Here is a 23,453-nt window from a genome sequence, read left to right as displayed (position 1 = left end):
AATAGGGAATAAAGAAAAGACATGAGAGAAACGCTTTGCTATATGGGTCTGAAAATGTTATAATGAAACTTGTTATTCTGTATGCTGAAAAGAAAAATCCAAAGAAAGAAAGGAAGAGAGAGAGACAGAGATGCCTTTCTTGGCCTTTAGCCCTCTGGGAGGGGAGGATGGGTGACAACCATGGTACATCTTCACGAGTTTGTAAATAACTTCTTTCATTTTTCCTCCCTTTATCTTTTCCCTTCCCTCTCCCTACCCCAGGCTTACAAAACATCCATTGCAAATGTCCCAAGTGTGTCATTTTAATGCATGTCACTGTCACCAATATTGTGTAATGTGGCACGTTCTTCCCCAATCTCTTTGTCCTTTAGGATTCATCAGAGAACCAGGGCTTCCCCTTGTGATGCCCACCCCAACCCACACAACAATCCCCTCATGATGGGTCTTAGAATTTATAGGTAAAGAAACAGACTAGGGCCTTAACTAATAATGGCACAACCCTGATGACTTGCATGTGACCCCTGGGGCCACAGGCTGGATGGAGAGGTTTGACTCTCTTGAAAGACTCCTCTGAACTCCACACATACACTACAACTCACACATGTACTGTAGCATATGCACCAGCACATGCACACAGACTAAATAAATAAGACATGGTTTTTACAAAAAAAGAAGAAATAGAAGAAGAAGCAGAAGGAGGAGGGAGAGGAGGAAGAGGAGAAGGAAGAAGTGGGGAAGTGGGGAGGAGGAGGAGGAGAAGAAAAAGAAGACAAAAAAGAGAAAAACAAAGCTGATGAAATAACATTGTAGACCACTAACCAGAGAATAGTCGGCTTGTGACCACATGACCACAGGCAGCTATGGTCCTTTAGTTCATGAATATTAAGAGCTAGCTCAATGGAGCACTGAAGGGAGATAAAGAGCCATAGGTCCATGGACCAAGGGAATTCTCTCACAGGTCTTCAGAGGAGGGGAGGGCGGCAGGATCCGTATCACGTGACCTAGCCAAGAGGCACGGAGGCAGACAGGAAGTAGAACTATAAATTTAGCCTGCAACTGGAAGTTGGTGGGGGAAAGAGAGCATTGTGAGACCCTCAAAGTTATGAGAGGCCTTCATATTAGCTAGGAGGAGGGGCACAGAGACTTCGAGGGATAGAGACTGAATTAGGGGAGACACAACGTGAGCTGAAGGGGCTGTGATCTAACAATGGGCATGTGATAGCTTCTAACCTCTGGAGACCTGAAGCAATGAGAGGCACAGGCTCATACATGTCCCCTCCTGGGTGTGGATGTGCAGCCAGGAGAGAAATTGCTGAGTCACAGGGCGTGTGCCTGCGAGAGCTGACAATACCTGAGAGATTTTCAGAATAGGAGGCTCTGTGCTGACCCGAGTACATCTCGGATTTGTTAATGTTGAGCTTCCTTCATGGGACCAACCCCCCTCCTTTCCATTTCCCTAGCTTCATTCAGTATCAAGGACTTCATTCAGTTTCCCCCCAAATGTTTATCACATGTAGTTTATTTGGATATGTGGGTGGTGCACGAGAGAGCTATTGCGCATAGGTGGAGGTCAAAGCCAGTTTTGGTGAGTTGGCTCTTGTAGGTGTTTCTGCTTGATGGGCGAGCATCCTGAGACACGGAAGCCCAGGAACCATACAGCTCTGAGGTGGGACAGTGTCCCAGTGGAGGGGTATCCTGGGACTCGGAAGCTCAGGAACCACACAACTCTGAGAAGAAGCCTCCTCAGCAGAGGCATTGTGGTTCCCAAGGGAGGGTATCCATCCCCAGCTGAGCCGAGGGGCTGAGGAGCTCAGGAACCTCAGCCCCACTCCACTTCTTCGATTCATGGCTTCTTTTCTTGGTGTCTTCCGACTAGAGAATCACACCAGGCAGAAACCTCATGAAAGAGATTTATTGGAGGGTCTAGGGTGTGGAGGGAGGGGCAGATCCAGGGACAGTAGCCCTCTGCTCCTTGGAGTGGACAGCAGGGAACTGGACAAAGGGGAAGTGCTTATATAAGATTAATGAGGGGGTGGAGCTTCTTAGGGCAGAGATTTCCAGAGCGATGATTGGTGGGATTTCATATCCTGAGCTGGAAGATTGGGACTGTGTTTAGGGATTGGTGGGTTTTGTTGTTCAAGACTAGTGGATTTCCTGCTCAGAGAGTGGCGATTTTCAACGGCAAGCTCAGGGACTGGTGGGTTTTTGTGGGAAGTTCAGGGATTAGTGTTTTTCTATTTTTTTGGTTTTTGTTTTTGTTCTTTTTTCGTTTTTTTTTTGTTTTGTTTTGTTTTGTTATTTGCTTAGCAATTGGTGGATTTTTTTTTTTCATTCCCTTTCCCTGCATCAGGGTCCATGGGCTAGAGTGGGAAGTCCTTCTTGGCTGCAGCTGGCTTTTGCTGAGGTGCCATCCCTGTGGGGTTTCTGGGCCTGGGGGTGGGGGGAGGCTGGAGGGAAGGAGCTGCCACTGTGGACAGATGCAATGGTATTTCCCCAAGGCTGTAAACTGAGGCAGGAAAGGTGCCACCACCATGGGCAGCTCCTGGGACAGCAGCAAGATGAGAAGATATCTTGGTGCCACCATTTTGACAGCCATTGGAGCTCCCTTGGCACAATTTACTCCTGTGGCTGTAGGCTGGGACTGTAAAGAGGGACCCACTTTTCTGGCTCATCAGCTTCTGCTGTGCGCTGCTCAGGGACTATATTCTCTCCTTCCACCGTGTGGGTCCAGAGATCAAGCGCAGGTCATTAGGTTTGGTGACAAACACCTTCACACGCTGAGCCATCACACTGGCCCATGATAACTGATAACATGAAATACCTCCTTAAGAACAATAGTTTTTTGAATTATGCTTTTTTTTTTGGTTCTTTTTTTCGGAGCTGGGGACCGAACCCAGGGCCTTGCGCTTCCTAGGCAAGCGCTCTACCACTGAGCTAAATCCCCAACCCCGAATTATGCTATTTTTTAAAGCTGATTTTTTTGATCAATCTTTTAATGAAGACATTTCCCCCCACCTCCCCACGTTCTCTCCTTAGCAAATTAAGGAGCTGGAGAGATGGCTCAAGTGTTAAGAGAACTCGCTGCTCTTCTAGAGGACTGGAATTTGGTTTTCCGTATCACTTGTAATGCTAATTCCAGGGCATCTGAGACCATTTTCTAGCTTCTGAGAGTAACTGCATTTTTGTGCACACATGCACACACAGAGATAGACAGATACACACACACACTCACACACAAGCTACACAAATTCACAGCTGTTTCTTACACAGTATAGGTATAGGTCTTTCTATTTTTGGCTACCCCAAATAGCTTCCTCCACTTTGAACAATGCCTCTCACAGTCTATTCCACCTTTAAACCTGAACACTTAAAATGCAAATCCTCAAACTACTCAGAATTTTGTCTGAACAATTTGTGAGTTTGAAGGCTTAACAAGTCAATCCCCAGAGTCAAATATACTTGCCTTGGTTTTTCTTTCCTAAATCTCCAAGTATGTTGTACCTAAGAGGTTTTTTTAATTTTTATTTTGAGGCAGAACCTCACATACCCTCACTGTGTAGCTGAGAATGGCCTTGAATTCCTGATTCTACTTGTCTCCAACTCTGGAGTGTAGAGGACACAAGTATGTGCCACCGCACATGGCTTGGTAGTGGCCTGTTTTGTTTTTGTGAAGCATGTATATATCTCACATGCGGCTAGTGTGTGGATGCAGGAGGGTGCCTGTGGAGGCCATAGGCCAACTTGGGAATCCTTAGTCAGTGTACCCCTACAGTTTTCCTCTAAGACTTATTTACTTTGTGCATACAAATATTTTGCCTGCACATATACATGTGCACTACATGTGAACCTGGTGCCCTTAGAAGTTAGACGAGGGCATCAGATCCCCTGGAACTGGAGTTTAGATGGTTGCGAACCACCGCGTGGGTGCTGCGAATAGAACCTGAGTCCTCTGCAAAACCAAATTCTAAGCTGCTGAGTCATCTTTCCAGCTCCCCTTTTTGTTTTATTGAGACCCAGAGTTTCCCAAGTGATAGGTTATTTCCCCATTGGTGAAATGAGCCAATTCAAACCAGATTAGATTACATTAAGTGTGAGTTTTTTGATTGTCTGGATTATATAAGGAGGAGTGGGGGAAGGGGGGCACAGTTTTTTTCTTTTTTATTAAACAATTATTTATTGTTATTTTTGGCAACCAGACATATCCGTGGACAGCTAAAAGTGAGTCCACAACAAACAGGCATCTTTACAGCCAGCTTTCGAAGGACCCAGCGACCAGACACATCATCTCGATAGTGTTTTGCCTGTCTCTTTGCCCATGCGCAAATCTCATTTAAAAAGTCACATTCTCCCTGCTCCCACTCTCTTCGTTCTTCCCTCTCGAAGAAGCTCCCTCTGTATTCTCACCCAATAAATCTCCCACGTGAGACCTGCCTTGCCTCATGGTGTGTTTTTTGTTGGGACCCGCTGCCTAATCCTATCAGTTATTGTGTGAATATATATGATGGGTATGGAGGTTGGAGGGCAACTTTAGGGAGTCAGTTCTCTCCTTCCACCTTTACATGGGTTCAAAAGATCAAACTGAGGGCGTTCGGCATGTGCAGCAAGCACCTTATCTGCTGAGCCATCTCTCCAGCCCTGGGTTTGGTTTCTGGTTTGGAGGGAACTAGTTTTCCCAACACCATTTGTTAAGCATCCTGTGTTCCCCTGTCCATCTGGTCTGCTGTAGTAATTCATGTTAACTCCTAGACTTACACATCCACCTGTCTGAGTCTCCTCTCCGATGTTGCACTTGGGCCCACTTGATGATAAGCTCACTCTTGCTCTGAATGTCACTTCTGTTTGTCACAGTGCCAGGATGTGATGTGTCCTAGGGTGAGAAGCTTGCTATTTCGCCACCTCAGCCCTGTGCTCCTCGGTCTTACAACACTGTGCTGGAGAACCTTCTCCACCCTTGATATTAAGGGACTGCTCACAGACGCCTGCCTCCTCCCCACTCTGGAAGCGGCGTCTGCATGGAAAAGACACATCCTCATGTGAGAAAAGAAAGTTAGGGCTGCCAAGAACACGAGTGTTAGCTCAGTTCCCACCTTCTGGAAGCCTTTTTTCCCCACACCCTCCCCTGTGGATCAGTGCAAACAAACGAAGACAGCATCTTTGACATTTGCATTTTATTTTCCCGGATCCCAGTTGAGATGGGAGAAACCCATTCAAGGCTGGAGCAGGAAGGAAATTCCTGAGAGGGTGGGTTATAAATGGCTTGCTGTCTGGTCACCATTTGACGGCTTTTTTTCTTGTGTTTTAAGATGGTTAGTCCTCCTCAGAGTATCCACCTTCTAAGTGAGAAATAGGAGAGGGATATTCAGACTTTATCTTCCTTTAAATGGTGTTTGTTTGTTTTTGTTTTTGCTACAAGGTCTCACGAATCCCAAGCTTGCTGTGAAGTCTCTATTTAGCCAAGGATGACCCTGAAGTCCAGAGCCTCCTGCTCCCATCTCCAAACTCTGGATTACAGCATCCGCCACCACTCCCTTTTTACACCTCACGAGCACTCCACCAACCGAACTACACCCACGGTGGTTTTGTTTGTGTTTGTTACCGAGACAAGTTCTCACTAAGTAGCCCAGGCTGGCCTTAGTCTCCAGGTTCTCCCTGCCTCAGCCTCCCTAGTTCGGGAATTTTAAGTGTCAACCACTCCTCTCAGTTTCATTTCCCATCTTCATGCTTGGAAAAAAAATCAGTGCTGAGGGTGGGAAAGGGGTTGGCAAGATGGCTCAGCCAGTAAAGGTGACTGCCTCCAAGCCTGACAGCCCGAGTTCAGTTCTCAGGACCCACAGGGTAGACATAGAAAAGATAATCCTGCAAATCGTTCTCAGAACAGGCAGTGACCGTGACATGCACCTGCTTCTTCATGACCCCCTGACCCCTGCATGCATAAAATAAAATAAAATAAAATGTAAAAAAAATGTTTAAACCCAGCACTGAGGATTAAACTCAGGACCTCGCATACTCCTGTCACTTGGAACAAGGTGGAGTCATTCTGTGACCTCGTCTGACTCCACACTTTAGATAAGATGGGTGCAGTTGAAATGAGCTTATCAACCACCCTCCTACTTCATTCTTGACCAAGCAGATACTGCTCACGTCCACATGTGACCCGGAAAGAACTCCTCAGCCCCTCACTGGGGGATTCTAGACCGGTGCCATCACCGAGCCACGATTCCAGTTCTGCTTGCTCCCTTCTACCATGTAAACAAACATTCCCCAAGACTGAGGGTTAATAGCCCTGGGCTTGCTTTCTTTAAATATTTATTTACTTATTTATATGAGTACACTGTAGCTGTCTTCAGACACACCAGAAGAGGGCATCAGATTCCATTACAGATGGTTGTGAGTCACCATGTGGTTGCTGGGATTTGAACTCAGGACCTCTGGAAGAGCAGTCAGTTCTCTTAACCACTGAGCCATTGCTCAGCCCAGCCCTTGGCTTCCGTCCTAGCTCCTAGTTTAGAGCTAAGTCCTGTGGCTTCTGTGATGCTTCCAGGTCACTTGCTAACTAACGTAAGTGGGAGCTGATCTTGCCCGGGGTGTAGAAGGGTTTGGGTGAGCTCATCTCAGCTTTATCCAAATTATCTAGTGTGCAGTCAGAGGGGACACAGGGCATTGGTCTTTCTTCCTAGTCATATCTGAAAAATTATTTCTCCACCAATGAAACGAGCCAGTTCAAGTCAGATTATATATATATATATATATATATATATATATATATATATATATATATATATATATATATATATATATATATGTGCAGGTTTAGTCTGAAGCTGCTCTGGAGCATTTACTGGCCCCAAGGAAGGAAGGAAGCCAGGGAAGTCACCATGGGAAGGGAGAGAGAGGAGAGGGGGAAGAGAAAAGAAGAACAAGGGAGCAGAGAGAGAAAGAGAGAAAGAGAGAGAGAGAGAGAGAGAGAGAGAGAGAGAGAGAGAGAGAGAACATGAGAGAGTCAGGAGACAAAAATGTCTGGATTATATAGGGAAGAGACTCTGCCCCCACGATGGGAAGTTCACTGTTGGGGACAGAGTATGCCAGAGAGGGACTGAGAAATGCTGGGAGAACCTGGAGACCAGGTCTGCTTTGTTATGTAAGATATGCACCTCAGTCCCTTGTCCTGGCATCTGAAACCAAACAACATTTTTGTCTTGAGTTCTCTGCTCACCTTTGACTCTGATCCTGAGTCAGGGTGCATCCAAGCTCTGCCACTTGCAACAAGGTTGTAGATGAGACCCACGTCTGTGAGAAGTGGAGAATCCACCGCAAGCTTCCCTTGCTGGGTTTCCCCTTTAGTTACAGTAAATGTCACAAACCCACTGTCTTCATGTGAATGCACATTCCTGTATGGGGTATGTTGGTGTGTGAAGGGCAGAGGTTAATGTCAGGTGTCAGTCCTTTGGATCTGTCCACTTGTTTTCTGAATCAGGGTCTTACTGGCCTGGAAGGTGCTGAGTAGGCTAGGCTAGCTGCCTAGCAAACCCCAAGGATCTACCTGTCTACCTGTTCTCTCTGTGGTAAAACATGAATACAATGTATGCTCTTTTCCGTCAGAGGATTAATAAATCAAAACTCCATTAAAAATAGAATAAAATTGTTGTTTGGGAGAAATTCCCCCAGGGTTAGCACTTCTGGAAATCAAAACACTTGGTCAAGGTCACACCCTCTTCTCCAACTTGTGCTTTGTTGATTGGCTGTGCCATTCAGAGCCAGCGAACCTTTTAATAAAGTATAGCCCTGGCCACTCAGAACACAGCACAGCACCCCTTTTACTCTAGGAAATGGGCATGGTGGCACTCAGGAGGCAGAGACAAGTTTGTCCCTGTGAATTTGAAGCCAGCCTGCTCTACATAGGGAGTTCGAGGACAGCCAGGGGCTAGCTAATAGAGAGACCCTCTCTCAAAAATAACATCACCACCCCTACCACTACTACCCCCACAAACAAACAAACAAACAAACAAACACCCAGTGGGACTCACACTGTGTATGCATGGTTTAGGATGGCTCTGCAGAAAAAAATCTGGAGGTCAGCAAGGTGGCTCAGTTGTTAGGAGCACATACTGCTCTTGGTGAGGACCTAAGTTTAGCTCCCGGCACACTCACTGGGAGGCTCACAGCAGCCTGTAGGTCACAGCGCTGGGGGATTGATGCTCTCTTTTGGCCTCTGTGGGCCATGTACTCAAGCGCACATACCCATCGACAGATACCCATAAACAAAACATAAACATAAAGACATCTAGGGCCTGATGAGACGAATCCATGGCAAAGGCTTTCCTCGCTTTGATCCCAGAACCCACAGTCAGAAAGAGAAAACTAACTCTCAAAGAAGTTCTTTAATCTCTAAAAGCAAGAGCCCCCTAATTTCACCCCCCAACAAAAGATTAATAAATAAATTGAAGAACCATAAAGATGGGCTGGGGTGATGGTTCAGAGGTTAAGGTAACTAACTGGCTGCTCTTCCAGAAGTCCTGGGTTTTGTTCCCAGCACCCAGAAGGCGTCTCAAATTCCAGTCTGTCATTCCAGTCCCCAAGATCTGATGCCTTTTCTGGCCTCCACAGGCCCTGGACACAGGCAGTGTATAAACATTCATGCAGGCAAACTACCCATACACATAAAATAATATATATTTAAAAAAGAAACAAACACCCAAGATAAACAACTTAAAGGGAAAAAAGGTTTATTTAGGTTTGGAGTTATAGAGGTTTAAGTCCTCTTGCCTCTGGGTTGGGACAGCTTGAGTGTGGCTAGCAAGGTTCTGGCAGGCTTTGCCTCCCCCCTCCCCCCCCATTTTCTTGCTAAACTGTTAGATGACAGTCCTAAAGCTAGCCATCAAGGTCTAGTCCCTTATTTGGTCACTTCCTCCTCTGGAGGCTGACTGCAAAGTATTAAAATCTAGCAATCAAAAGATCCGTTGACTCACCTAATTAACATAGCCAATCAAAGTCTACCACAGCATCTTAATAGTAAGATAGTTACTGTTTGTGAAGAAAACGTAAAGTCATCTAAAGACCCCCTGGGGGCAAGGAGCAGCCACTGTGGTGTTTGACTGAGATTGGTCTTGTAGGTTCATGTATTTGAATGCTTGGTTCTCAGTTGGTAGAAATGTTTGGAGAGCATTAGGGAGTATGACTTTGTTGGGTAAGGTGTGTCTCTGGGAGTGGACTTTGAGGTTTCAAATGCCAGTGCCATACTGAGTTAACGTTCTCTCTGTCTTGTGGATCTGTTTCAGTATTTAAGCTCTGAGCTACTACTCACAGCACCATGCCTACCTGACTGCCACCATGCTCCTCCCCATAATGGTCATGGTTCTCTGACCCTTTGAACTGTAAGCCCATAGAAACGCTTTCTTCTATATGTTATTTTGGTCATGGCGTTGTTGTCTTGTTAAATGATAGAAAAATAACTACGATCCCTACTTGTCCACAACTGCATGGCACAGAAGGAGAAATAGCAAAGGGGTTCTTCCCATGTTTTTTTTTTTTTTTTTTTTTTTTTTTTTATTTCAGGGTCTAAATCTGGTTTACGGCTGAGGAAAAGGCTCAACTCGGGGTTTGTGGATGGGTCCATAGCTAGTGATGGGTTTGAACCCAATCTAGTCATTTCAGGAAGTGTTCCTAGGGTCTGGCTACAGAAACAGGGCCAGTCCACCTTGGGGGATGGTGATCTTGGTGCCAGGAGAGGCAGAGCAAGGTCTGGAGAGACTGACATTAGCTTCAGCATTCTCAAAGAGGGACAGAGGGACGGTGCTCCTCACTGCAGCTGGGTGGCACTGGCTCCATGGTTCCTGGTATTGGCTCATTAGTTGGAGTGAATGGTGTCCTTAATCCAAGGAACGAACTCACACAGGTTGGTGTAGACACCTGGTCTGTTGGGCTGAGCACAGGGGAAATCACCCCAGGACACAAGGCCCTGTAGCTTGCCATTGCAGATCACAGGTCCTCCGGAATCACCCTGTTAGGGAAGAGCGGAGGCACGGAAGGAGGCAGGGGTGGGGGTGAGGTCGAATGGGGAGGAACAAGACATTCAGTACCATGAGTCAATGCAGAAAGGACACAGGAAGCAGGTGCAGACAAGGGTGAAAGGGCCAACAGGATTGAATGTAGGTAAAACAGAGCAAAGTGGAGAGAGAGAGGGAGGATGTTGTCAGTATTTTACTTCAGGTTCAGCTTGTAGAAAGCCCGCTAGCCAGACTCTAGCTAACACCACACCCCCTTCAGCCCTGTCTCTACTATCTTCCTTATCTTTTTTCTCCTCACAAGATGTCTAACCTGTCTCCTTTTCTCTCCCCTCTATCTATCCATCCATTCATCTGTCAATCCATCTGTCCATCTGACTGTCAGTCTGCCCATCCATCCATCCATCCATCCGTCCATCTGTCCGTCCGTCCGTCCATCCACCCACCCATCCATCCATCCATCCATCCATCCATCCATCCATCCATCCATCCACCTCTGCTTCCCTTCCTTCTCTCCTTTTCTTCTCCCCCTCTGCCTTCCCCCTTCTTCTCTCCTTCCCATCTTGTCTGTTCTCCTCCCTGTTTGTTTGTTTTTGAGTCATGATCTTGCTATGTAGCCCAGGCTGGACTGGGATTTGCAATCCTCCTACTTCACTCTTCAGAATAACTGGGATGATAGTCCTATGCTACCGGCTCAAGTGCTTTCTCAGTTATTTTTCTTTGAATCTTTGCACTGAATTTTGAGAGTCCATGTTCTGTTTCCTTAGCCTGTATGAGTCTGGCTCCAGGGTGGTTTACAGTCCCTGCCTATGTACGCATAAGGAAGCCCTCCTCTTGACCACAATGAAGATGGGTCCTAGTGTTTTATTTTCTGGTGACTCCTTATAACTTTCTGAAAGAGCCCTACGTGTAAAGCTTCTTGAACATAGGTTTTTTAAAAATTGTACTGTACATTTTTAAAAGATTTATTTTTATTACATTAAATCAGTAGTTCTCGATCTTCTTAGTTCTTTGACCCTTAATTCAGTTCTTCGTGTTGTGGTGACCCCCATCCTCAAAATTATTTTTGTTGCTACTTTGGAGCTGTAATTTTGCTACTGTTATCAATCATGATGCAAATATCTGATATTCAGGATGGTCTTAGGCAACCCCTGTGAAAGGGTCGTTCAACCCCAAAGGGGTAGCAACCCACAAAACCCATAGAACCCATGTCAAATTGTGTGTGTGTGTGTGTGTGTGTGTGTGTGTGACTATATACATGGGAATGAAGGTACCAGAGGAGGTCAGAAGGAGCTGTCGGATCCCCTGGAGCTGGAGTTACAGATGTGGGTGCTAGGAACATAACGAGATCTCTGGAAGAATAGCCAGCCTCTTAAGAGCTGAGGTATCTCTCCAGCCCCCCTGACTATAGGATTTTGTGTTTTATGTCTGCTTCTTCAGTACTTCCAACAATGAAGCCTATCCTATATGCTCTTTTTTTAAAAAAAAATATTTAAAACAAGTTTTCTCTTTTCTTTCCTCATGGCATTTTATTAGCTCTTATTAGAAAACTGTCACCTGATGAATTCAGTTGCAATGAGACATTACATGTTTGAAGACGCCACATAAATAGAACTATGATGGCCATTGCGTAAAGGGACCCCTGAGATGTAGCACCTTTATGCAGTGTATTCTCTAGCCACAGGGAGCAGCCTTGACTCCTCCTTCCAGACCTGAACTGTGAGACCGAAGCTGCTGTATGTCTAGCAAACTGAGATGGATTCTCAGGGTAAAAGGCATCACAGAAGCAGGGTGGAAGCTGTATATTTATAACTGTTACACATTAAATCAATTCTAAAAACTCTCACCTGAGAACATAGAGAGGCCACAGATGTTCAATTAAATAAAATATAATAGTAACATTAGTTTTATATCTGTAGTTAGTTAATTACTCTTTTGTGGGGCAGGAGATAAAATTCAAGCCTTGTAGCATGTCGTGAAAACACTCTATCACTGAGCCATGCCTCCAGCCCCTCACTGGGGGATTCTAGGCAGGGGCTCTACCACTAAGCCATGCCCCCAGCCCCTCACTGGGGGATTCTAGGCAGGGGCTCTACCACTAAGCCATACCCCCAGCCTCATCTTTACCTTTTAGTTTGAGATAGGGTCTCAGTACGTTACCCAGGCCATCCTTCGACTTACTCTGTAACCTAGGCTGGCCTTTGGTTTCATTCTTCCTAACTCAGCCTCCCACATATCTGAGATGACAAGCCACGCCCCACTTCTTTCTCTTTTTTAAAACTTTCTAACGAAAACTGAAAACAAAATGTGGAGGCTCAATCTGTGTAAGCATCATATAGAACAGTGTCCTGGGGCAGGAGCTCTGTGAAAATAAGAATCTCGGTGCTTAATAAAGTACAGGTAACCAGGGTGGCCCTTGATGCACTGCTTAGGAGGCTGCTGAGGTAAAGGGACTTGATGGTAAAAGGACCCTGATGGCCTGAGTTCAATCCCTGGAACCCACATAGTGGAAGAAGAGAACTGACTCCTATGTGTTGTCCTCTGACCTGCACACACACACTATGACATATGTGTGCACACATAAGTAAAATAAATGTAATTTTCTGGATAAATGGAGTTGCATCCAGTCCTTACCTGGCAGGAGTCCCTGCCCGCTTCATCACCAGCACAGAACATGGTCTTGTCTATCTGTCCCGGGTAGGAGTTTTTACACCTCTCCTCGCTGAGCACAGTAATATCCAGGCATTGAAGGACTTTGGGAAAGTTATCTGTTAAGCAAGAGAATCACGAGGGACAGAGGGCAAGAGAGAGAGAGAGAGAAAACAAAGTTGGGCATGGTGGAGCAAGCTTGCTGCCCAAGCTCTAGTCAGGCGGTGACAGAATACACAGTTGTAGTCTGGGTTAGTTCGGGGTAGCCTGTGCTATGTGGGGAGATTCTGCTTGGAAGAGCAGGGATTAGGAGGAACCACGATACTTACTGTGGCTGCTGCTTGTTGTCCCCCATCCAGATACCATGCACCTGGTCCCTTCTTTGGGACAGTCAGAAGTAATTTCGACAGGCTTCACTGAGTGAGAGGCACGGATTTTTCTGTTCATTTTGATGAGCATGAGGTCATTGGAGTGGCCAGGGTGGGAGTAACCTGGGTGGGGGATGGATTTGATTCCCTGGAACATCTGCTGCCCAGACTCGTAGACAGGTGACATGGAGTGGTGGCCCAGACGGATTCTGAACACTCTGAGGAATATGGCAACGATCAATCCCCGCCCAGAACTCTATCCCCCTGTCCAAGGCAGTCTCAATCGCTACCCGCTCTAACCCATCCTCAACCACAATTCCACTCATCTTCAACTCAACTCCATGTCATCCCCAACCTCACTCCTTCCCATCCTCATCCACAACTCAACCCTGGCCTCAACCCCAACTTCCCCCATTTTAAACCCAGTTCTACACCATCCTCAACCCTAACTCTACACCTAACTTTATCAGGTTCTATCCCGTATGCACCTCCAGCCCCTCCCAGCTCCCAGCCTATCTGTCTCTCATCTTTCACACCAACTGCAACGTAAGTGCATAACCTCCAGTAACTGTCAGCCTGAGCATTCATTTTCAACCTCAAGTCTAACTGTGTCTTGTCTATAATCAAACCATCCTCCATATGCAATGCAACCATTCCATCAGTGCATGGGAGCACAGGTTTATAATCTCAGATTTTAGGAGACAAAGGCAGGAAGACCGGGAGTTCAAGATCATCTCTAGCTGCATAGCTAGTTTGAGGCCATCCTGGCCTACGTGAGCCCTTTTCTCAAAACAGCAAAATGATGGCAAAACAACAAATCAACCCAAAAGTGTTTAGCCATCCCTCACTTCACAAACTAGCCCAACTACACCATTTGTCCTATATCCATTTCTGGTCCCAAACTCTGTCAACCCTGTCTTTCTCTCTACCCATCACACTTTCCACTAACCTCCATTCTAGATCCAAACCCACATTCATCTCACCCTAGACCATCAATGTATGTGTGCCCAACCCCAACACTTCTCTTTTCCTGACCCAAATCCATGTGCATGTATCTCTCAACCTGCATTCAACTATCCCCATCTCCAAGCCCAGGCAGGTTCAATCCCTTTCCTGACTCTAACCCCATTCCGGTCTCCAATCCAAGCCGTACACTTAGCCCCTTCCGAACCCCATCTTCATAGGTCCTAATCCTAGCTCCATACCAAACCATTCCGTGTGTCTATGTCTCTGTATAATCCTTATCACCTCTGTCTCTCTCCTAGCATTTTCTTATCTCTGCTGCAATCTTTCTTTGTCTCTGTCCCTTTAAGTTTGTAATTTCACCTATCCTGATCTCCCATGCCCAGACCAGCTCTCACCAGTGTTTACCTCTTCCTCACGCTGTTTGTTCCCATCTTCCCTTCTATCCTTTCATCCACCCAACTTTCCATCCACCTTCTAAGTTTCTATCCATTCATGAATCCTCCCACTCATCTATCTATCTATCTATCATTTATCTATCCACCCATCCACCCACTCACACACCCATGCACCCACCCATTCATTCACCCATCCACCCACTCATCCATCCACCACCTGCCCACCCATCCACCCATTCATTCATTCATCCATCCATCCATTCATCTTTCCATCCTCTATCCATGAACTCATCCAGTCTTCTTTCCTAATACCCTCCCCAGTTCTGTCCTCTCCTGCCCCCTATCCCTAACTTTCTTCCACCCCCTCTTCTCCAGGCCCACTCACGGCTTTCTGCAGTGCGCTGCTGTGAGCAGCCACTGTGGGTTGATCAGAACGGCCCCACAGTACAGCTTGTTGGGCCCCAGAAGCAGGGCACCTTGCCATGGCTGTGTGTCCTTTGGGCAATCTGACCCATTCACAATCCGAGAGCTGCTGTCTGAACGGGTGTCCTCCCCTGAGTTGGAATCTGTGTTGAGGTCTCTGTTGGTTCCAGAGGGTTTGGTGCCAGAGGAGTTGTCACAAGAGGCAACATCATCAGCAAGAGCTAGCTCTGGAAATAGAGTGAGTGGAGAATGGATCTAGCGGTAGGGGTTGGAAGGGGCTTAGATGCAGGAATGCTCTTACAGTCAGAAACTGGGACTACCCAAATTGTCTGACGTGACATGCTAGGCTTTTAGATAAGGAGTTGGAACCAGGACTGTGGAGGGGAAGCCAGGGATTATAGGCCTGGGCTGAAGGATTGACTAAGCCCTAGATCTAGGGATATAAACAGAGCTGTAGGGGTGTAGGCCAGGACTGAAAGACGGGGTCAGGACTATGGAAATAGAACCAAGACTGGGATGTGGCCAGATCTGTAGGGGTGGGGTCAGAGCAGTGTAGGCAGAGCCAAGACCACAGGGAGGGAGCTTGTAGAACAAGCTGAAACCACAACTCAACCAGCAAGTTGGGATTTAGGACAGGGAACCTTGGTTCCAGTGGGCTTCTTGGACTTTGTGAGCCCCAGGGATTCCTGATATCCCCCGGAACTCAACAGGAAATACCTGGAGAGAAGGATGGTGCCCTGGGGCACAGGAGCCCTTAAGGGCAGACTAAGCTTGAGCACTGAGACCTAAGTTCCAGAAGTGGAGTCAGAAGCCAAGACCAGTGGTACAAGCTGGTCACCCTACCTATTCTGGAGACTAGGGCACCAGAATGGCAAGACCCAAGAGGCTGGGGACTTGGAATTAGTCTAGGGAGAACTGAGGCAAGGTCTCTTGGGGTGACAAGTCCCATAAAAACCCTGACTTTGGAAAGGAAGATGGAGCTAAGCTTTGGAACCACTTATAGCAAATGGATGGAGCCTAGCGAAGAGGGGTAGGCTCTGGGGCTGACGCCTGGCCTAGGGACTTGGTGAGAGCAGTGGGTAGAGTGGGAGCCCTTGGGTGGAGCTGGGGTGGGGGACAGGAAACAGGGACTCTGGAAGGGCCCAGCAAGTCTCACTTTCTGAATTCTCACATAGACTTGTATGCATTCTGTTCCCCACCCCTCACCCTCACGGGCTATCATTGGTCATGTTCCTGCTAATGGCCCAGAGAAGGGTCGCCTTAGTGCTGTCTGCACTCACAGGCACATTTCAAAAAAACAAAAAACAAAAAACAAGAAACAAAACAAAACAAACAAACAAACAAAAAAACCAAACCCACACACTGTGTCCAAAGGCAGCTGCTCCCGAGTGACAGGTGCTCTCTCTGGAGCTCGCCCACCTGGCCACCTGAGTGGTGGTGTGTGTGCATGGGGAGACCACAGACACTTCTGCACACAGCCATGCTGACGTGTCACACTGAAAGGACACCTGTATTTCACTTTCCAGAATGGCACAGTGCAAGAAAACCGTTTCAGTAGCTACGGTCAGTCACTTCTCAATCAGTTTCTAGAGGCAGAGTCAGGAACCCCAGTTACAGGGGCATGAGAACACGTCCAGCTGCGTTTGCAGCCCTCCAAAAACACACTGTCCCCTGAATGTAAACCCTAACTATCCTAACTGTCACAGGACCACAAATACAGTCACGGACACAGCCCTGCACTCAGAAGGGGCTGTCTGCAAACACAAGGGTCATGCGTTCCCACGGGGATGAGCAGAGCTGCATTGCATCCCAGACATAGACACTGGGGTACAGAGGAGACACACGGAGTCAAACGCCCAGCAACGTCTACGCCAAGCTGGAATGTGCACCCACAATGTTGCAGCACCAAAGTGAACTGAGGTGCATGGACACCTGACTACCCACAAAGCCTCAGAGGATCCATACCGTCTGCCATGCAGTCACTCCATAGGGGACAAGGACACATGCAAGGCAAGCAGAATCACTCACATTTGTAATCCTGGAACTTAGGGAACTGAAGCAGGAGGATTGCCTAGAATTCAAACCCAGCCAGGGTTGCACAGTGAGTACTAGGAGAGCCTGGGCTATACGACAGGTTCTAGGTTAACCTGGGCTAAAAGTGAGATTATGTCTCAAGAACTAAAACTAAGGGGTCTGCAGAGACGGCTCAGTGATTAAGAGCACTGGCTGCTCCTGCAGTGGACCTGGGTATGATTCCGAGTGTCCACCTAATGGCTCACAGCGAGCTGCAACTACAGCTTCCAACTAAAGCCTATTCTGCCCTCCTTGGGCACTGACATGCACAGTGCAAAATATCTTTACAAATACATAAGTAAAATAAATTAAAAAAAACCAAACAAACCAATAACAGCAAGAACATATGATGGCGCACAACTGCAATTCTACCTCTCAGGAGGCAAATATAAAAGGATTGGCTGCAAGTTCAAGGCCAACTTGGTCTAAATAATGAGTTCTAGACCAGCCTGGGCTGCACAGTGAGACTCTGTCTCAAAAATAATAATAAACAAATTACATAAAAGCCGTTTCCTTCCCCGCAATACGTACACAGCCACGGGGCCCACATTTAATTGTGTAACCACAGAGGCACAAACACACATTCACCTGGTCCTGGAGACACACCCTGTGGTCCACAGAGGCAGTCCTCCCCACACACTTAGGGGACCCTGGTTACCTGAGACCCCCAGAACCAGGGTTGCGATCAGGGTAGCCATTGCCCATTTCCAGGGGTGTCCTGCCCTCGCCATGACCGCTGAACCTGGTAAGAAATAGAGGACGAGGCTAGGTGGTTCTGAAGAGGCCTAGGTGGTTCTGGAAGTCCTGTTCCACTTTCATCCCGTCCCTGCCTCACCATGAGCACCCAGGGAACGGCAGTGGAGGGGAAGGACTGCCAGCATCTTATAGTCCCTGTACATGTGGACAGCAAGAGAGGCAGAGTGAATCCAACCAAGATAAGACAGAGCCGGATCAGCTTCCCTCTCTTTCCTTACCTGCTGAGACCCTTCCCCAGGCCTCACCTGACACTTTGCCCCTGTTCCCTGGGCAGTGGGTGGTGGGGTATGGCTCCCAATATAGCTGCAGACTTCTCAAGCTGGCCTGAGCCTTTTAGCCACCACCTCCTCCTCTGCTCTGGCACCTGGTGATATAACCACCCACTGGTCCCTGGGGCACATTCCCAGGCAGTGAGGTTCCTGTCGGTCTGGGCCCCAGCACTCACTCTTCCTGCCTCCCCTCCCCTCCCCTCCACCCCCCACCCAGTGCTGAGTGCCACTCCCTCCCTGCCTGGCCCCAAGGATGGGGAGGGGTCCTCAGCGCAGGCCGGGCCCTCCTCAGGCCTGGCATCTCACCAGCTCTCAGGCACTCTTCCTGATATCTAATGTTCCTTTTTCCCCGTGTCACATCCATTCACTCATTACAACTCTGTGTCTCCTTTCTCATCCCTCCCACTCTGTTTTTAAAATTCTTCTACCTGTGGTCTAGCTGTCTGTCCCCTTGGCACCCAATGACCCTGTCAGTGTGTCTTTCTCCATCACTCTGTCCCTGTTTCTGTCTGTCTGCTTTTGTGTGTTTCTCTGCCTCCTAGGTATCTGTCTCTCTGTCACTGATCTTCTTGGTCTCTGTTCTGTCCCTCTTTTTCTCCTTATATCTCTCTCTTTTTTTTCTCTGTGTGTCTTTCTGTGTTTTCCCCTGTCTTCGCCTCTCTGTCTCCCCATCTGTCTTGTCTCTCTGTCTCTCTGATTTTCATCCCACTCATGTCTAGTCTCTGAATATTGGTTCTCTGTCTTTTACTGTCTCCCTATGCCCCTCCCTGTCATTTGAGCAGGAGAGACAAAGATGTTTGTAGATGAAACCCCATCATCAACTTCCACCCCTGATACTAGGTCCCAGGCCAAGGGTCAGCCAGAGGAAGGGAAGCAGGCTGCCCCCACTAGGTGCCCTGGTCCAGCTGGCACAGCCAGACATGGATGACAAAATGGGGCAATGGGGTGGGGCACCCTGTTAATGGAAAAGAGGCCAAGGGCCAGGACCAGAGTTGGGTGGCTCCTAGTGCTTTGGGAAATAGGGCATTGAATGGGGAGCAGAGCAGCACCCCTCCCTGTCTGATCTTTACCACCTGGCAGCCTTTCCTGCCCTCTTCTGTGTCCTGACTTCTCTTTCTGTCAACATGCCCACACCAATTCTCCAGGTCTTATCCCCACAGGGAGGCGGGAGCCCAGATCCGTGAGCTTCGTGCCAAACACAAACTTTCTCCACTTGAAATGACAGTCATTACCATGCACAGATTCCAATAGAGGTGTTAGAACCTGGGGTGGGCTCTACTGCATAGAAGGAAAAAAAAACTAAACCGCAAAACCCACCTTGAGGTTTAACGCGATGATTAAATGGCTACAAAACCAGCCACCAATTTCTCTCTGTTTTTTTTCTCACTTATGTGGCCTTTTAAGTTTAGCTTACAGTTGTTAAACGTTTGACTTTTAAAAATTGTATTGTATTATAGTTATTTATTACTTTATGTATCATTTTTCTGTGTTTTATTTGGGGTATGTGTGTGTGTGTGTGTGTGTGTGTGTGTGTGTGTGTGTGTGTGTGTGTGTGATACTCAAGTGGAGGTCAGAGGGACAGCCTGTAGGAGTCTGGGCCTCTCTGTCCACTACGTGGGTCTCAGAGACCGAGGCAAGGTCAGTAGGCTCAACATCAAGTGCTTTGACCTGCTGAGTGGTCTCCTTAGCTCCTGTTTTTGTTCTTTGAGATAAAACCTTACGCTGTAGGCCAGGCTGACCTCTGGTTCTTGGCTAGGATTATATGTGTGAACCATCACATTTAGATAAAAGCCAACTTTTTTTTTTACTTTATTTATGAAGCAAGTCTTCAATGCCCTACGCAGCTGAAGATGCCTTGAACTGCAGACTTTCCTGCCTCCAGCTCCTGAGTGTTGGGGTTACATGTACCCCACAACCTGTTTGATGCAGTGTTTTGGATTAAAACCAGGACTTCATGAATGCCAACTGAGCTACATTATGCCTCAATTGTTTTAATTAGTGATATCTATTTTTTTAAATGTGTATGAGTCTTTTGCTAACTTGTATGTATATGCAGCATGTAGGCGCCCATAGAAGCCAGAAGATGCCCCATTCCCTAGCACTGGAATTACAGGCAGTTGTGAGACAAGATGCGGGTGCTAGGAACCAAATTCAGGTCTTCAGTGGTCTTAACTGAGAAGCCATCTCCCCTGCCCTTTAGAGAGATCTTTAAAAAAAAAAGATTGGCTTATTTTTTTATTTTATGTGCATTGGTGTTTTGTCTGCATGTACGTCTATCTAAGGGTATGGAATCCCCAGGAAATGAAGTTACAGACAGTTGTAAACTGCAATGTGTGTGCTGGGAATTGGACCCAGGTCCTATGTAAGAGCAGCCAGTGCTCTCAATTGCTGAACCATCTTTCCAGCTCCTAGCGAGATCTTTAACAAAATATTTTTAAACTTATTCTTTGAGAAGTTCATTCATGCGTACAATGTATTTCGGTCACAACCACCTTACTCCCTCCCCAGCTTCTCCCAGATCCCCACACCCTATCCCAATGCCTTGTTTGTTCTTTAAAAAGTTTTAAAAATTTATTCTTCTTTCATGTAGTTCGTCTCAACCACAGCTTTACCTCCCTCTACTTCTTCCAGTTCCCTCCCACCTCCTCTCTCCCCCACATCCACTCCTCATTCCCATCTGTTTCCCCCAGAAAATACCAGGCTTCCAAGGGATATCAACCAAACAGAGCTCAACGAGATCGAGTAAGACCAGGCGCAAACCCTCAAATCAAGGGTAAGCGAGGCAACCTAGTAGGAGAAAAGAGTCTCCTCCAAAACAGGCAAAGGAGTCAGAGACACCCCCACTCCCACTGTCAGGGGTCCCCACAAAGCACGGATTCAGCAATCATCACATAAATGCAGAGGACCTAACTCAGACCGCTTCCTTCTCTGTGATTCCCCCATAAGCCCTGCTTAGTTAATTCAATCTGTGGTACTCTCCAGGTATCCTTGACCCCTCTGCCTCCCACAATTCCGCCTCCTCTTCTTCACTGGGGTTCCCCTCCCAGCTCTAATCTGCAAGTGGGGAGACCTGATTGAGACCTCCAACCTAAGCGCTCTCTCTCTCTCTCTCTCTCTCTCTCTCTCTCTCTCTCTCTCTCTCTCTCTCTCTCTCTCTCTCTCTCTCTGCCTAATGGCTCTGGGTCTCTGCGTCTGATCCATGAACATTCGAGATCTTCCCAACTTCTGATATCTTTTTCAATTTCTTTCTTCAAAAACTTGAAATTCTTGTCATACAGATCTTTCACTTGCTTGGTTAGAGTTACCCCAAGATATTTTAAATTATTTGTGGTTATTGTGAAAGATGTTGTTTCCTTAATTTCTTCTTCAGTCAATTTATTTTTTGTATGTATGTGGGCTACTGATTTTTTTAGTTAATCTTGAATTCAGTCACTTTGCTGATGGTGTTCATCAGTTGTACGAGTTCCCTGATAAAATTATTGGGGTCTCTCATGTGTGTTATTATATCCTCTACAAATAACGCTAACTTGACTTCTTTCTAATTTGTATCTTCTTGATCTCTTTCAGTTGTCTTATTGCTCTAACTAGAACTTCAAGTACTACACTGAGTAGATATGGAGAGAATGGGCAGCCTTGTCTTGTCACTGATTTTAGTGGAATTGCTTTGGGTTCCTCTCCATTTAATTTGATGTTGCCTATAGGCTTGCTGTAAATTGTCTTCATTATGTTTGGTGTGTTCTTTGTATCTCTAATCTCTTCAATACTTTTATCATGAAGGGTGTTGGATTTTATCAAAGGCTGTCTTTGGTATCTAATGAGATTATTATATTTTTCTTTCAGTTTGTTTATATGATGGATTATATTGACTGACTTTTTTATGTTGACTCAACTCTGCATCTCTGGGATGAAACCTACTTGGTCATGGTGGATAATCATTTTGATGTGTTCATAGATTTAGTTTGCAAATATTAATTGAGGTTTTTTTTGCATCTGTTTATAAGAGTAATTGTTATGTAATTCTCTTCTTGTTGTATCTTGGTGTAGTTCAGGTTTCAGGGTTTCTGTGACCTCATAAAATGAATTTTGCAATGTTTCTTCTGTTCTTATGTTGTGGAATAATTTGAAGAGTATTGGCATTAGCTCTTCTTTCAACATATGGTAAAGTTCTGCACTAAAACTGTCTGGCCCTCAGCTGTTTTGGTTGGTTGAGATTTTTAATGACTGTTTCTATTTCCTTAGGGGTTATAGGTCTATTTAAATTGTTTATCTGGCCTTGATTTAACTTTGGTAAGTGGTTCTATCAAGAAAATTATTCTTTAAGATTTTTCTAATTTTGTGGAACACAGGTTTTTAATCATAAAAATGATTCTGTAGATTTTTTTTGGTGTCTGCTGCTGTGTCCCTCTTTTGTTTCTGATTTTGTTAACTTGAATTCTCCATTTTCAATTTAACTTAGATAAGGGTTTGTCTTTTTTGTTGATTTTTCTCAAAGAACCAACTCTTTGTTTTGTCGACTCTTTGTATCATTCTCTTTGCATCTATTCTATTGATTTTAGCCCTCTGTTTGATCATTTCCAGCCATCTACTCCTCTTGAGTGTGCTTACTTCTTTTTGTTCTAGAACTTTAGTTGTGCTGCTAAGTCACTACAATAAAAGCCCTCCAATTTTTTCTACGTAGCCACTTAGTGCTATGGACTTTGCTCTTAGCACTGCTTTCATTGTGTCCCATATGTTTGGGTGTGCTGTCTATTGTTTTCTCCATCTATAGCAATTGAAAGTTTTGCTTGGTTTTGTGGTCTGGGCTGACATCTGTGGTCTCATAGAGTCTGCAGGACATCTGTCCTGGACCTTATGGCTTTTAGAGTCTATCTTGAGAAATAAGGTCTAATACACACACACACACACACACACACACACACACACACACACACACACGTGTGTGTTCTTGCTCTTTTTATCTTGCAGCTTTTAATATCCTTTGTTCTGTATGTTTAGTGTTTTGATTATTATGTGATGAGGAAACTTTCTTTTCTGGTCTAATCTATTTTGGTGTTCTGTAAGCTTCTTGGACTTTTATAGGCATGTCCTTATGTTAGGAAACATTTTTATTAAGATTTTGTTGAAAATATGTTTTGGGCATTTGAGCTGGGATTCTTCTATTCTATTATTCTTAGATTTGGTCTTTTCATAGTGTCCCATATATCCTGGATAGTTTGTGTCAGGACTTCTAAAAATTTAACATTTTCTTTGACCGATGTATCTATTTCCTCTATCATATATTCAATGTTTAAGATTCTCTCTTCCATCTCTTGTATTCTGTTGACAAAGTGTGCCCCTGTAGTTCCTGTTTGAATTTCTAAATTTTTCATTTCTAGAATTTCCTCAATTTTTGTTTTCTTTATTGCTTCTATTCTATTTCCATTTTCAGGCCTTGAACTGTTTTATTCATTTACTTCACCTGTTTAATTGTATATTCCTGTATTTCTCTAAGGGATTTATTCATTTCTTTGTGTTTTCCTTAAAGAATTTCTTCATTGCCTCTTTAAGGACACT

The 23,453-nt window shown here is 45.9% G+C and overlaps 1 protein-coding gene and 1 long non-coding RNA gene across 3 annotated transcripts; one reads left to right on the top strand and one right to left on the bottom strand.

Moving 5' to 3' along the window:
- Positions 1 to 1,250: 1,250 nt before the first annotated feature.
- Positions 1,251 to 4,429, top strand: LOC134484892 (uncharacterized). Its single transcript, XR_010062696.1, has 2 exons — positions 1,251 to 1,585; positions 4,197 to 4,429. It is a non-coding gene; the product is annotated as an uncharacterized LOC134484892 (long non-coding RNA).
- A 4,277-nt stretch (positions 4,430 to 8,706) lies between these two features.
- On the bottom strand, positions 8,707 to 17,975 carry Klk5 (kallikrein related-peptidase 5). Of its 2 annotated transcripts, XM_063285199.1 has the most exons (6): positions 17,877 to 17,975; positions 17,534 to 17,617; positions 14,765 to 15,029; positions 12,980 to 13,236; positions 12,636 to 12,769; positions 8,707 to 9,997 (listed from the first exon to the last, which is right to left on the bottom strand). In XM_063285199.1, the coding sequence occupies exons 2-6, from the start codon at positions 17,604 to 17,606 to the stop codon at positions 9,845 to 9,847; spliced, it is 882 nt and encodes a 293-aa protein (XP_063141269.1). In that variant the 5' UTR covers positions 17,607 to 17,617; positions 17,877 to 17,975; the 3' UTR covers positions 8,707 to 9,844.
- Between the last annotated feature and the right edge of the window lie 5,478 nt (positions 17,976 to 23,453).

Source organism: Rattus norvegicus, chromosome 1 (assembly GCF_036323735.1).
Source record: "Rattus norvegicus strain BN/NHsdMcwi chromosome 1, GRCr8, whole genome shotgun sequence".
Taxonomy (NCBI): domain Eukaryota; kingdom Metazoa; phylum Chordata; class Mammalia; order Rodentia; family Muridae; genus Rattus; species Rattus norvegicus.
Note: the sequence above shows the minus strand (reverse complement) of the source record. Positions and strands in the feature narration are given on the sequence as shown.